General features: G+C 37.4%; 1 protein-coding gene across 2 annotated transcripts in view; it reads left to right on the top strand.

Moving 5' to 3' along the window:
* The window catches only part of immp2l (inner mitochondrial membrane peptidase subunit 2), a 110204-nt gene extending 96834 nt beyond the window's left edge, over positions 1-13370 (top strand). The window contains exons 4-6 of one of the 2 annotated variants that reach the window (XM_026946473.3): positions 1105-1170; positions 7170-7272; positions 12955-13370. In XM_026946473.3, the coding sequence (XP_026802274.1) occupies positions 1105-1170; positions 7170-7272; positions 12955-13113 (328 nt within the window). In that variant the 3' untranslated portion in view covers positions 13114-13370. The remainder of the gene's footprint in view (positions 1-1104; positions 1171-7169; positions 7273-12954) is intronic. The other variant, XM_026946474.3, reaches the window with a different exon arrangement.
* Positions 13371-14457: the final 1087 nt, after the last annotated feature.

Genomic DNA, 14457 nt, shown 5'->3' with positions numbered 1-14457 from the left:
ATGAAGAGAGGTTTCAGCCCAGCAGAATCAGGGATCAAGGAAGTCTTTTCCAACTTGCTTTTCAAGGATGGAAGGTCATAACAGTTGAGAATTAAAGATGTCATTAGGGATTAGGGATCAGAACACTCAATATTTGGCTCGACACATTCTGGTAGTGTTAATAAAATGTGCTCAAAGGAGAAACTCTGGTCCATGTGAAGCCAGGACTCTGTAAATAGATGAAAAAACAAATAACGTGGACCACCAACAGTCAACCATCAGGACAAGGAGAAACGTCTGCTTGCCTGGCAGTTCAGAAACTCCTCCTCTTACACTAGCATTCAAGCTTTCTAGCTTTCTAATGGTTTAGGCTCGTGTCATTTGTATTTTGTGTTCCAAAACAGATAGGTTCAGCTAACTCTATGAAAATTCACTGACTTTAATGGTCTCTGAAATCACTAGCTGTACCTGTTTTTAGATTTTGTTTGACTTCAGTGAGGGGGCGGTTCTTTCTCCTAGTCTCTTTGAGGTAAAGTGACCTTGAAAATCACTGTATAAACTAAACATTCCCAAACATTTTCCTCAAATGAGCCCAAATGGACATGGACATTAGACCTCAAAACTTGACCACCCTACATTTTATTCCAGATTTATAATTTAGGATAATTTATAAGTTAGGATTTGTATATCTATGGCATATTTTTGTGAAGGTTTTCTTGACGTCTGTCGTTCCACTGAATCAGAGTCACATTTTGAGGAACTAATGGAATAGATGGAGGAATAGATGAAGAGAAATAAAAATAGAATGTACAGTACTAATTTAAATGTGGCTTGTTTGACTGTGACTCCCACTAACATTTCCAACTAATAGTTCGAGCGATATTCGTAGTACTATACTGTAAAATAAATGAATAAAATTTTTGTAAATGAAAAGACACCACATGAGGTCACGACCCCTATATAACTGAAACCTCTTCTTCTTCTTCCTATTATTATTATTATTATTATTATATTCCCGTTGTTGTTATATCACTTCTTTTTAATTTTAGCCTTTTAATCATTGAGATTTTAGTCATTTTAATCTTGATAGTAAACAAGAGTTTTATTTCTCAATTTTTTTTTCAGGTCTCCCAAGAACCCAAAACAGAAGATCATCAAGCGAGTCATTGCTCTCGAGGGAGACTTCATCAAGTCAGTTTACTCTTTTTTTGTTATATCATTGTTATTCTGTAATGTAATGTCTTACATCAGACTGTTAGGGACGTCTGTACAGTCGGCTGTCTAGTAATATAATGTAATTTATTCAGTTAAAGCCTCACCATGGATTGATGAATGACTATTAAAGCCATTGCATTATGTCTTTGTAGCCACTTAGGAGAGGAAAAAAACACATAAAATCTATGATCACGCATAATAACCCGGTCTGAATTGCTCAGGCTGTGAATGCACACTGAAGCTCGCAGCGCTCATTAAATCGCCCAGGCTCGTCAGTGTCACATCCCAAGGTGATCTTTGGATCGGCAGCTGAAAAGGCAGCGCTGATGGCTCTGTGAAACTGATTACCTTTCTGATGGTTCAGAGATACGTGGGGGAGTTTGGCGGAAATGGATGCTATTTTTTTCTCCCTGCGATGGCTGAAAGGAGCGATTTAATGACTCCTCAGACCCCTGCAATTGACAGCAGTGCCATTTACTAAAGGTTCCATCTGTGCGCCTTTTCCACTATGATGTCCACAGAACGTTGCATAACACTTTATTTTAGGTGCTTGCAATTACACACAGAGCTCTGAAAAGTCAATAAGAGTGAGCTGAGCGTGGCATAGTGCCCTGGTGAATGGGGTTTCACTGATTTTCTTTAAACATTTCTGTTTAATTTCCTTGTTGAGACGTAAACCAAGTTATGAGGGTGTTTTAAAGAGTTCATTTTAGAGAACTTTTTAACTCTGATTTTTTTTTTTTTTTTTTTTTTAAGAAAGTTTGTGATAGGAACCAGGGGTCATGGCGTCTGCATTGCAAGCTAACAGTGAATGTATACATGACGTCTGAAGAACTTTGCAGAGTGATCTGTAAAAATCTGATATCTTTAGGTATATATAAGTATCAGTGCAATACAAAAACCAGTTGTGCTTTAATGGCTGAACTTGAATCTAAGTGAAAAAAGTGCAAGCAACAAAATCAGAGGATGTTAGTTATCAAAACCTTATTACAATACTACTGTATTAGTAGCATTAAGCAGTAGGGGTGTAAACCTCGGGATTCCAATTCAATTTCAATTTTAATTCTTAAGGCAATCGTTCATTATATGCTGAAACCAATGAATCTGCTACGATGTGATGTAATACAGCACAATTCAGTAGCTTCTGATTGATATGTGTGACCAGCTTTCTTCAGAATCTGGGGTAGGACTACCATAATTTCAAATGATTATTATAGTATTAGAGTTCCGGGCAAATCACCTTGCTTTACACATCAGTTTAAAAATATGAATTCTTTTTTTACATGGTAGTTGTCATTTTTCTATAGTAATCTGTTTATAATCAATTATAATCAATAATAATTTATTTATAATTAACAGTGTTTGATCATCGCTTTTTGATTGCCGGCTCTATTCATTTCGGTTGTTGTTTTTTAATTCAAAGCATCAACCAGAATTACCTGACTATTACACACCTATTAGGCAACTTCATACTTTATTTATAACAAATGTGTGGATTAACTGCTTTTAGAGGCTTTGCAACGCAAGTTCTTAGCACTACCTTTGCATGCAATTCTAACTCTGTAAATTTCTCTTAGATGGTGCATTTTTTTTTTTTTTCATTAAAACGATCCCTCTTTACATGTTCAACTGGTCAAGCAGAATTGTTTCGTTATAGAGTTGCCAGATCTGCTTGACAAAATCATCCCAGTGGCCAATAAAACCAGTGCAATTCCAAAACTTAATTTAACCCTTCCAAAACCTGTGCTAAACTCCAAGTACATGATTATAATTATCATTACATTATAATTAGATTACAAGCTACTTACAAAGCTTGTTATAGCAAGTTTCTTATGTTGTCTTATTCTGCGTTTGACTCAGAAACATGAAGTATGAACTTGGAATTCTGTAATTTTCGAGCTTGGCATGTTGGAGCTGCAAAGTGGGGAAAAAAAAACATGGACACATCTATGAAAGTGTGTTTTGTTAGCAGCAACCTAGATATTGTCATAATTAATGTAAAGTATATGCAAAAAAATCTGTCCTTACATCACTGTCAAATATGATTCAGAATAATATTTACTTGTACCACACTTAAGTTGATTATTTTCCTATAACATTACATCCCATAGTGTTTCATTCTTCTTACAACCCATGATTGCAATTACCTTTAATTACTTGAAAAATATCATTTTTATCCATCTTTAGTTATATTTAATATTGTGTGAAACTACTGTGAAACAAGTCATTTCTGCAAAACGAGCAAATAAACGTTCTCTCATCAGCCTCTCTTTTCTTCTCTTTCGCGAGATTAATAAGACAAAGCAAATGCAGAAAGTCCTCCATCCTGAACACTTAGTTACAGTTCAGTTACTAACTGTTACAAAGTGTTGACACTAGAGACTCCTTCCTGTTAAATAAATGACTCCTCAGAAAAAAAGTTAACAATTACACATATTTTTAATACATTTACATGGAGCATCCTCCTGTGCAAGTTCCTGTGCAAGTTGTTACTATAGATACAATAAAGAGTGCCTTTATATACTTGTGATTGCCTTGCAGTCGGTGCTACTGTCAGATCTGCTGTTATAGAAAATTAATCAACACCTTCTGACCAATCAGAATTGAGAATTTAGCAGTGCTGTGGTATAAATAGCATTAAAAAGTCTAAAAAGTCATTTTAACCTGACTAAATCTAACCAAAGTATTTGTTTAAATTTGGACACAGTCTGTCTGTATAATGGCATTGTTTTGTGGAGCTTTATAAATCTCAGCGAGCAATATGACAGAAGTGCCGTGATGCTGGATATCTGCCTGGCTGTGATTACCTTTCAGCTCCGCCAACACAAATAGGTCGGTTATGATTCCATTAGTTAACAAAAGTGTTGCCAAGCAACACATCAACTGTTTCCCGGCTGCAGACTTGCTTATATCAGTATTCCTGATTTACACAGATGAAGTCGGCCCCCTTTCTTCTTTCATCTCCCTCGTTCTTATCTGACCGCTATTCATAATTTCAATCTAATGCTATTTTCATAACCGCATCCATATTTGTGAAATGTTGTGTAATCAGTGATCGAATCAGCACACCTGAAAGCTCTATGATATACAGAACAATCTCGCAGTGCTCTTATATGCATGATATCAATGCCTCTCCTCCAATCAAATCACTGGATCAGAACCATTGTATAATGTTTCTTCAGGCTTCTTGTGCTCGCTTGAGTTCCAAGTGAGATGAGAGACACTTTTTTTTTTTTTAGCTGAAAGCAAATATACAGCTGTAAGATGGCTAAATTACAAGCTTTAGCTAAAAATAATACTGCACCTATGAGAGTACGAGTTTCTGCAAGACAGGGGGGATGCAAAGTTTTCAGATAAATAGCTTTTCAGATGTGGTTGATAAAAATGCCCGGAAAGCTTATTGTGCAGTCTGTGAGAAATCATTTAAGCTATGCACAATGAGTGCTAATGCAGTATAGTCCCACATGCAGTCAGCCAGCCACAAAACAGAAAGCCTATACGGAAAAAAAAAAAAAGCCTGCTCTCTGGCTGCGTTTGAATGTTAAACACAAATCTGAATGCTCTTCATTACTTTTTGAAAAGACCTTGATTCAGGCTCTTACAGGCATTTCCCCGTCTGCCTTTATGCTATGCTTTTCCATTCATATTTACGCTAACGATCCTATTGGATCAGTGATTTTATTTTATTCTACTTTGTTGTGCTTTTGTCCGCACTCTTTCAAGGTAATTTTTTAAGAGACCCATCCCTAATCCAGTTCCACATAGTACACATTTATTACACACTTACAACAATAAAAACATTGTAACAAAGACAAAAGCTATCAGTTAACTTCAAGATTAATAGTTTAGGATGTCCAAAATGTATTATACAGTTAAAGCATTATTTTATTTTATATAAACATATGCATATATGTTTTATTTACCTTACATATATATATATATATATATATATATATATATATATATATATATATATATATATATATATAAACTTACAAACTAAGCCCTCAAAATATTTTATAAGGGACAAATATTACTTGTTTTTTGAGACCCTTAGGCTAAATTGAATCGTTTTACTTCTCTGATACATCTACTATGTGTAACAGTACTTTGACTGTTTTTTTTTTTGTTTTTTTTTTAAACTAAATAGAACATTTCATTCACTGGCATTAACCAGCTCTGATTAGTTTTCCTTCTAATATAAAGCTTGATGTCTAGCTTTTTTGTAACCAAGCATCTTGGATAATATTTAATTTCGGTCACCGATAACACTATATCTCAGGATTTCTACACAACCTGAATTTCAGATGTTGAGCTCTAATTAGCTAACAGTGCCTTCTTAGTCAGGGGCTGAGTATTGACTATTAGGCAAAATGCTTCTGGCTGTATTTAAACACACAGCAAGAAAATGTTCTCTGCTTATATCAGTTGTTTTCTTGTTTACAACAAAATGATTAGCCCACAGGTGTCAATCTTAAGGCCTGCAGGCAAAATACAGCTCTCTGCCTCATTTCATTCAGCCCACATGAACTTAAAAAAAAAGAGATAGGAGACTAAGGACATGTATGTCCTTTGCAGAAATAATGCTCTGAGTTCTTAAATGTCTTTCTAACCCCTGATATATCGTCTGGTCTGTTTCCAATCTTCAACTGCCCAGTTTCTATGAGTCTGTGCCCACTGTAGCCTCAGATTCCTGTTCTTGACTGATACGAGTCGAACGCGATATGGTCTTCTGCTAGTGTAGCCCATCTACATCAAGATTTGACTTGTTGTGTGTTCTGCAATGCTTTTCTATTCACCATGGTTGTAAAGAGTGGTTATTTGAGTTACCATAGCCTTCCTGTCAGCTCGAACCAGTCTGGGCATTCTGTTCTGACCTCTCTCATCAACAAGGCATTTCTTCCCACAGAACCACCTCTCATGTCATGTTTTTTTTTTTTTCCCTTTTCTGCACCATTTTGTGCAAACTCTAGAGGTTGTCATGCGTAAAAATCTCAGGAGATCAGCAGTTTCTGAAATACTCAAAGCAGCCCGTCTGGCACCAACAACTATGCCACAGTCAGAGTCACTGAGGTCACATTTTTCCCCATTAACTGAAGCTCTTGACCTGTATCTGTATGATTTTCAAAATGTATTGGACTAGTCAACCTTTCTGTAGCTAAAATCTGATTAATGTAGTTTATTTCATACAAAGTGATATCAAAGATTATCAATGATTCACCTAGTGAGGCATACAATTGAATAGTTTCTGTTAACCCTTCTCTCCTAGAATTCTCCTGTTCTATGTCTAGAGACTGGTTATTGGTGTTGATCAATAGAATAGATAATAAAATATTTTAAAATTAATAGCCTTATTTTATGGCCTTTCAAACTCTCACAAAATACTGATTTGGCCTGGACAGTTTGACACTCTTCAATTAGTTACAATGTAGTTATTCAGCAGTTGTTTAAATCCCCCCCCCCCCCCTTTTTCTGCTTATAACAGTTTGTTGCAGACTCTGAAATGATGTCTCCAAATAATGAGATATAATGTTTCTGCAGCCCAACACTAATATGAGGACAGCAAATCAGTGGCACAGATATCCCAGTTTATTGTAAATTCAGCTGTAATTGTGGATGGTGTATTTCATGTTGCCCGAGCTGAAAGTCTTCCCTCCTCTTCCTCCTGCTCATATCGGCAGCCTCTTGGCCCCTGTCCAATTAGACCAAGGTCCTCCCAAAGCACCACTACAGATATGAGACAGCGGCACATCTCAGACTCATCCGGAAAAACAAAGATTGTTCTTGGTTTATTGCTGTTGATTATTGATCCAAAATTAAAGCTGATGGCAAACGGGATATTGCATTTCATATCGTACTCCACATCGGTCCTGTAAGGAGGATTAGAAATCACATAGGCATGAGTTGTTTCTAGAAAGACTTACTGTTTAAATGCTACAGGGATGTTTATGTCCAGCTTGTTTGACTGTTTGCAGGACCCTGGGTTATAAAAACCGCTACGTCAGAGTTCCAGATGGACACCTGTGGCTCGAGGGCGATCATCATGGCCACAGCTTTGACAGCAACACCTTTGGACCGGTGAATCTATTATTTATTTGTCACATAACGTAGATAATTTATCAAAGAAATAATTGATTTATTCATAATCTTGTGATGTGGTGTGGTTTTTGTTTGCGATAGTGAGGAATTATTCCACATAAAAAAATTAGAATTGGCAGAGGTGCCAACATGTACGGGTTAGTAGGGTAATCAGACCAAACACAAATAAAATTTGCCCAGCCTATTCGCTGAAAGGGAAACATGTGCATTTGCTTCTGGTAGCACTTACTTTCAGTTCCAGTTTTGCCTCCTTTTTAGGTAAAAGTATCTAATGTATTGTCAATACGTTGTTAGAAGGATCCTGATGATGTCATAAACTAATTTGCGTATTCAGTCAATTGTTATGATCATTTGCATATCAAACCATGTTATGTGAAAAAGGGGTGAGTTTTGTGGGTGGGACAAACAATGGTTGTGAACAATGGTGATCAGTGATTGGATGTTGGGAACAATGGTGAATAATGATGGGCCTTTCAAAACAGTGGTGATCAGTGATTGGACTTTGGGGACAATGGTGATCAGTGATTGGACTTTGGGGACAATGGTGATCAGTGATTGCTTGATGAGAACAACGATGATCAGTGATTGTTCGATGTGAACAATGGTGATTGGTGATTGGACTTTGGGAACAAAGGTGATCAGTGATTGGATGTTGGGAACAGTGGTGATCAATGACCAGCAGCTGTGATATGAGCTGAAGAGCCATATCGAGTGCAGGACAGTTGCTAACATCTGTTTAAAAAGGCAATATATTTGTGGCCAGGCTCTTTTGTGAAATAACGTCTCCAAAGGTGTCTGAAAAGTCACCAGATCTAGCAACAAAGTCCTAACTTGGCAACACTGTTTGTGAACCAATAGAAAACAAGTACATGGGATTGTGCGAGACTTTGGCATGTTAAGAAATGGAGGAGCTACTTATTATTCTGTAGCAGTCACACAGAACTTTTGTCTCGCTGTTTTCTTACATACATAGCGCACATCTGAAAAAAAATTATCTGTCTCGTCCAACGACATACACTATAGCATTTTTTTTATTATTTTTTTTTTGGTAAAACTCTATTTTACCTCTCTGCCTAGAATTTTCTTGTTAGCAGTGTTTGCACCTGGTCAAACACAAACACTTCATTAACATATGCCACCTCTATAGATGGCTCCAAAAGAAGTGTATGAAAAACGTAGGGAACACAGAGATAGCTGCATCCTGAGGCCATTGTTTACAGCCGTGCACTGCTCTGCCACCTCGCCCACGCTGTTCGCTATACTGACACTACACACAAACACACACACACGGCCTTTAAATGTATTATTGAATAGAACAGTGTTTTTCTGTCACTTTGCCCTCTTCTTTTTTCCTCCCTGCTAAAACAGTTACTGTATCAGCTGAAAGATTTTTTTTTTCCAGAAAGATTTTAGATGTTGTGCTGCTTGTGTTAAGGAAAGTGTTTCTGGTCAGAGGCTGTTTTTACAGAGACAAGAGTTTGTGTCTGAATTTCAAATGTCCTTTTCTGTAGCCTGAAGCCCTTAGCAACATCGGTGTGTTTTTGTCCTCTGGCACATTTTTAAATGATGGTTCTTGCCTGGAAGTAAATGAACAAGCTTCTTATGGTGTCTCTTTTATTACCGGTGCATGTCTATTCCTCAGAATGCTTGCTGCACTTGCTCTCCTGCACACAGACCGCACTGTACAGCGGTAAGACGTATTTGCCAAAACATTGTCAGGTCGTATATCACCGGAGAAATATACCTGCTGGATGTTTCGGGCAGTTTGTTTTTGCCGTTTTACTGTGGACTGCAGTTTCACCTTGACTTGATGCATTACGGGGTGAGATGGGGGTTGTGGTTGGGGGTAGGGGCTGCGGCTGTGGGATGAGAGGCTTCATTTTTAACCTCACAATGAAGGATTTAAATCTCGGCTTTAAAACACTGCCTTGTGTTTTTTACCGTTTGTAAAAAGTGTGTAATTAAGACTAGCACGGGGTGCCTCTAGTTCTTAAAGGTCACAGCAATGTAGAGATGTTATTTTATTTAACACACCTTATAGCACAGCTATTTGTTGAATTCTCTATTTTAATTGGTTAGATGGTGTTGATTCATTTTCTGTAACAGCAGCTTTGACAGTTGTGCCATCTGGAAGGCGACTTACAGGTTTATATTAAGTCATTCTAGTCATTCATAGTCATTCGAATATGTTTTCATTCCTATGGTAACAAATTACACATTAATTTGTGTGTTGGATATGGACTTAATAACGTGACACATTCTGTGTCTCCACCTACAGACAGAAGTAAGATTCACTGTAACAGTCAGAGTTAAGGTTGTTCCTTTACGTTTTCAGACACAAGAAAGTCTTCAGGGTTTATGTGGTTTCTCAGCCGCAGTTTCTCGACAACCTATATTTTTTTTGTCTTATTAACTTCAAGAGAAAGACAAAGGAGAGGCTGGTGAGGACGTAAGTGATAGCTTACTTGCTTTTTTTTTCTTTTTTTTTTTTTTGCAGACATTAGACTGGACTAAGTGTGATTATAAATGGATGAAAAGGATGATTCTGTAATAGAGTAAAAATTGTAATTATTGTCAAATCTCTGAGGTAAACAAGGAACAAAACACTTCACGATGTGCTGTTATAGGAAATGAATCCAATTTAGAGTTGTAAAAGTAACTCCGCTTCACATCTAGATGCACTGCACCAACCAGTCACTGATTATTTTCCTATAACAGGACATCCTGGAGTGTTTTATTCCTTGCATATCCAACTCATCAGCCTAATATCATGGCCTAAATGGAGTGAATAAGGTGTGTTAGAAGAGCGAAAGTACATATCTCATTAGAGCCGTGTGTGACATGTGTGAATACTGAGACACTAATGTCATGTCTTCTGTGTTGCTACAGGTTTTGCGGTTGCACTGTTTAAATATCTCACTAAGCCACTGATACTGACATCTCACTCACTAAATTTAGATGAAGCTCAATCATGGTTTAATGTGTTATATCACATAGTGTTCAGGAGGTATATGCTTTGGGTTTAGCTGTGATACCGTACCATAGCACTAAGACTGTTTAACCCAGAGACCTGAACGTCCCTTAACCCCCTGTTCAGCTAATCCTTTCCAGCCCTTCTAGGTATTTGCAAAAAAATCCTCCAAACAGAACTATTCTGAGAGCAGTAAGCACTTGAAGCTTTGTCTGGCTTCCTCAGCTGCCCAAAACACTAGGCTCTTGCTCCCCGTCTGTGGCCAGATTGATTACTTCATATTGAATTGGCTCTCGTTGATCCTTAAAGCTAAAGAAAGGTAAAGAGCATGTGCTATCACTTTATAAGATATAGAACTTGGGCTCCTGAGTGGGGCAGATGTCTATTATGAGAGCTTGTTTTCTCTTTGATTTAAAATTTTTAAAAATAGATAAAGTGCAATATTTTATACCTAAATTGGCTGAATAATTGTAGCAAATAATTTTTATTTTGCTATCAAGCAAAATAATTGTGATTATAATTTTTACCATTATCTAATCATTATAACTATTGTCCCTAATTTCTCAAAGCTGGACCTCAGAAGGAGTATCTGAAATCTGAAAGTATAAATCATTTTTGAACTTCTAGTTCATGAAACTTTGCAATTCCTGAAGAGTTGGAATTTTTTGAATCTCTGGCCGGAGTTCATGAAAGTATAATTGCTCTGTGGTCTGGGTGATTAGCTTAGCCAATCACAAGCATCTGCGAGCTGTGTTTAAATTAAGGCAGTTAGCTCTCTCTCCTCCAGGCACAGCTGCCCCATGTGACACTGTGTGAGTGATAGGATGCTCTCAAGAACCCAGTTCTGTGCGGAAACCCGTTTTAAATTAGTAAAACCAAGGTCAGATATGAATTCTCTGCTTTGGTGTTTGAGGTTTTTGGAATTTATGGGTAGGCTATACAGGCTAATGGCGCATCTCTTTCTCTCACTTGCCTGCACACAATGAATAGCAAGAGAACAAAGAGACTGCAAGTGGAGAACACTGGTTGTAAATAGCACAATAAAACCTTTGTTGTCATGTGTTTTGCTAAGCTGCTCATATCACCTCCCTTATAAGCAAAGAACTGTGTAAGTCTTCTGAAATGTGGAGTGTTTGAACGCTGTTCTTCTCTCACAGCTTCATCTACCTCATGTGCCTTAACAGACCCTTAACAGTCTTCAAGGCCAGTAATATTATTATACATTTGCCAATAAATAAAAGCTAATCACTTCGTTTTGCTATACATAATTTGAAGATCTGGCAACTTTATAAAAAACCTGATAAGCAGCACCAGTAACAGCAAATTTTAGGCACGTCATGATAATGAAAGTTTAATTGATTTTTCTGTTGACCTTATGCCACTTTAAGAACAGAAGTTTAACAGTAGAGTTATAATGCACATAGAGCAATTTATTAACATTGAAAATACAATAAATAAAATCTGTGTTCGCCTTTTTGTCCAAAAATGCAAAGGGAAGAAAACAGCACAAATCATGAGACAAATATGCAAGATATTAATGAATATAATTTTATTATTGAAATACACAAATAGTTTACTGGTTAATAAGTGATGCACAGCAAAAAGTATGTAAATAAATAATGCACTATTCTATACTAATGTACTAAATCTCGTCATTTACAATGTTCTAGTGAGAGTGGCCAAATTTCAGCTAAATTACTGAATTCCCAAAAAAGAGAATAATTAAATAAGTAGTTCATAGATTAAAGAATAATTATAGAAATATATCCATAAATAAACTCAGAACAGCCTGTTTACAGATTACAGATATGTATAGGAAATCATCTGATCTGATTGTTGAATATAACAATTAATTATGTAGGAGGATAATTGTAACAGGCCTAAACATTAGGGACCTATCATCATTAAGTAACAGTTTGCAGACATACAGTGGAGCAGTGAAGCAAAATGCAGAGAAACTGTCACAAGCGAGAGAGACCATTTCAGTTGTGCGAGCACTGAGCACTAAAGCATGCACTCTTCCTTTCACCAGCGATTACACAGTGCTTGTGACTCAAAGTGCCTTTCACGGCACCTTGCACTCATTTTTAATGACTGATACCGCTCAGCACGCTCAGGTCGGCTGCCCTCGCACACTATTAAAGATTAAAGACATTAAAGATTAAAGACAAAAAAACCCATAAAAGTCAGTATGAGGAGTTCATTGCTAGCAACACACTGCAGCAACCAACATAAATAGAGCTGAATAAAATGTTCCATGATGCCCCTGATTGCCTATTACTGAAGTAGGTTACTCATTTCAATATCAGTATTGGAACTGGTATCAGCAGTTATCAAAAACATGTACACATACTCATGTCTGGTCTGAAAATACTGGTTTTATTACCTATTTATTTATTTATTTATTTGTTCCCTAGTAAAAATATTTCTTAAAGATGCTCACTGAATCTGATAACTGATGTCACAACCCTCAGTCCCCCTTTCACATTGGGATTGGTAAATATTATATGATAGAGACAGACTTGGACAATGATATCAAAAAGATGATAAGACCAGGAGGTCATACCTTTATCATCTGTCTCACATTATTCTTACAGACTGTTCAGTTCTCTTGCTCTTTTGAGTTGAGTTTTTTATTGAAGTGTGAATGTTTTTTTATAAGGTCAGTAAACAGGATTGCCTTTCTGCAGGTTTCACTCGGACTCCTCCACGGCAGAGCATCTCACATCATATGGCCTCCAAACCGGTGGCAGCGGATCAGACCGTGTGTTCCACCTGACCGCAGACCTCTGCTCAACTGGGGAGGATCTACAGAGGACGACGGTGATGATGACGACAATAAAAAATGACCTTTTGGGCAGTTACACAATAACACTGACTCTTATGTCCAGGACAGATTGTCTGATTGTGATGGCTGAAAATGTTTGAGTTGCAGATGCACGGTGTATTTTTTTAGAGGCGGGATGAGGGGGAAAACATAAAAGCCTTTGAATTGATGTGTAAAGCAGGATTTTTCTGACCCTTTAAGCCAAGTCTTTCTTAATTTGAACAAATAAATTTGATGGATACAGTCATTTTTCCTGATGACTTGTCACTTTTAAACCAGCTTATTTTGTTGTTGTTGTTTTTTTTGCATCACTGGTCAGTGACTGGTTCCATCGTGTTATTGACAAGCTAATTTATCCATATATGCATAATTCCATGGATCCATATTATTCATAAAGTCTGAGCTCGAGTACCTCATGACTTTTAGGCCACTGTGTATTTGAGGAAAAGGTTGTCGTATGCATAAAAGCTCTAGACGCATGACAGAGGCAGCGGTCAGTTTTCTATTGATCGTGTGCTGCCTATGACAGATCCATCCGTAAAAGGCACAGCAATGAATTTAGCTTGCACTAAAGCTTGGCTCTTTAGGGAGCTCAATCACCATAGCTCTAAACTCAATAGGTTTTAATGCGAGTGGCCACAGGTCAATACACGTCTGCACGCTGGCCTGTGATTAGTTCAGCGGATGGCAAACATAAATCGGCACTGATATACTCAGGCTATGTCAGAACAAAAAAATAAACAGGATCTTATGCTCCTGAAGGAGATGAACCCTACAGTTTGTTTCATACGATGACAGAAGCAGAGGCTTTTTTTTTTTTTTTGTGCCTTGGACAGATAAAGCATGATTTTAATATTTTTTTTCTACGCAGAGGACGACCCTATCAAAGCAGCTTATTAGTATACCAAAGCAGCTCTTCACAGGGGAAACAATCTCTTATTGAACATGACAAGCACATTACCTCCAGTGCAGGAGAAATTGAATCCCAAATTGAATTTACCTAAAAGCCAGTGGTGGAGGTGCATGCATGTGGGTGTGTGTCAGTGTCTCTTTCATGGAGCTGTTTGTCCACAGGGACAGACATTCAGCAGCTCGGATATGAAGTACAGCGTGTCTGAGCCAAGGTGATTTCAGGATGATTAAGATGGTCACACAGGATTTCAACAAGACCAAGCAGGCAGACGACGAGACGCCTGTTTCTTGATTTCTATTATTCCTTGTACACAGCATACAGTATGTTTTGAGTAAATGGATTGTATTCACGTGCTGTTTTATAAGCATCCCCTAATCATATTTTTGGTTTATTTCAGCCATTAGACTGTAACAGCAACAGCAAACAAAGCACTGAGCAAAAGTGTGACAAAGT

This window comes from Pangasianodon hypophthalmus, chromosome 7 (assembly GCF_027358585.1).
Source record: "Pangasianodon hypophthalmus isolate fPanHyp1 chromosome 7, fPanHyp1.pri, whole genome shotgun sequence".
In the NCBI taxonomy this organism is placed as follows: Eukaryota; Metazoa; Chordata; class Actinopteri; order Siluriformes; family Pangasiidae; genus Pangasianodon; species Pangasianodon hypophthalmus.
The sequence above is the reverse complement of the archived record's forward strand: the minus strand, read 5'-3'. Positions and strand labels throughout refer to the sequence as shown.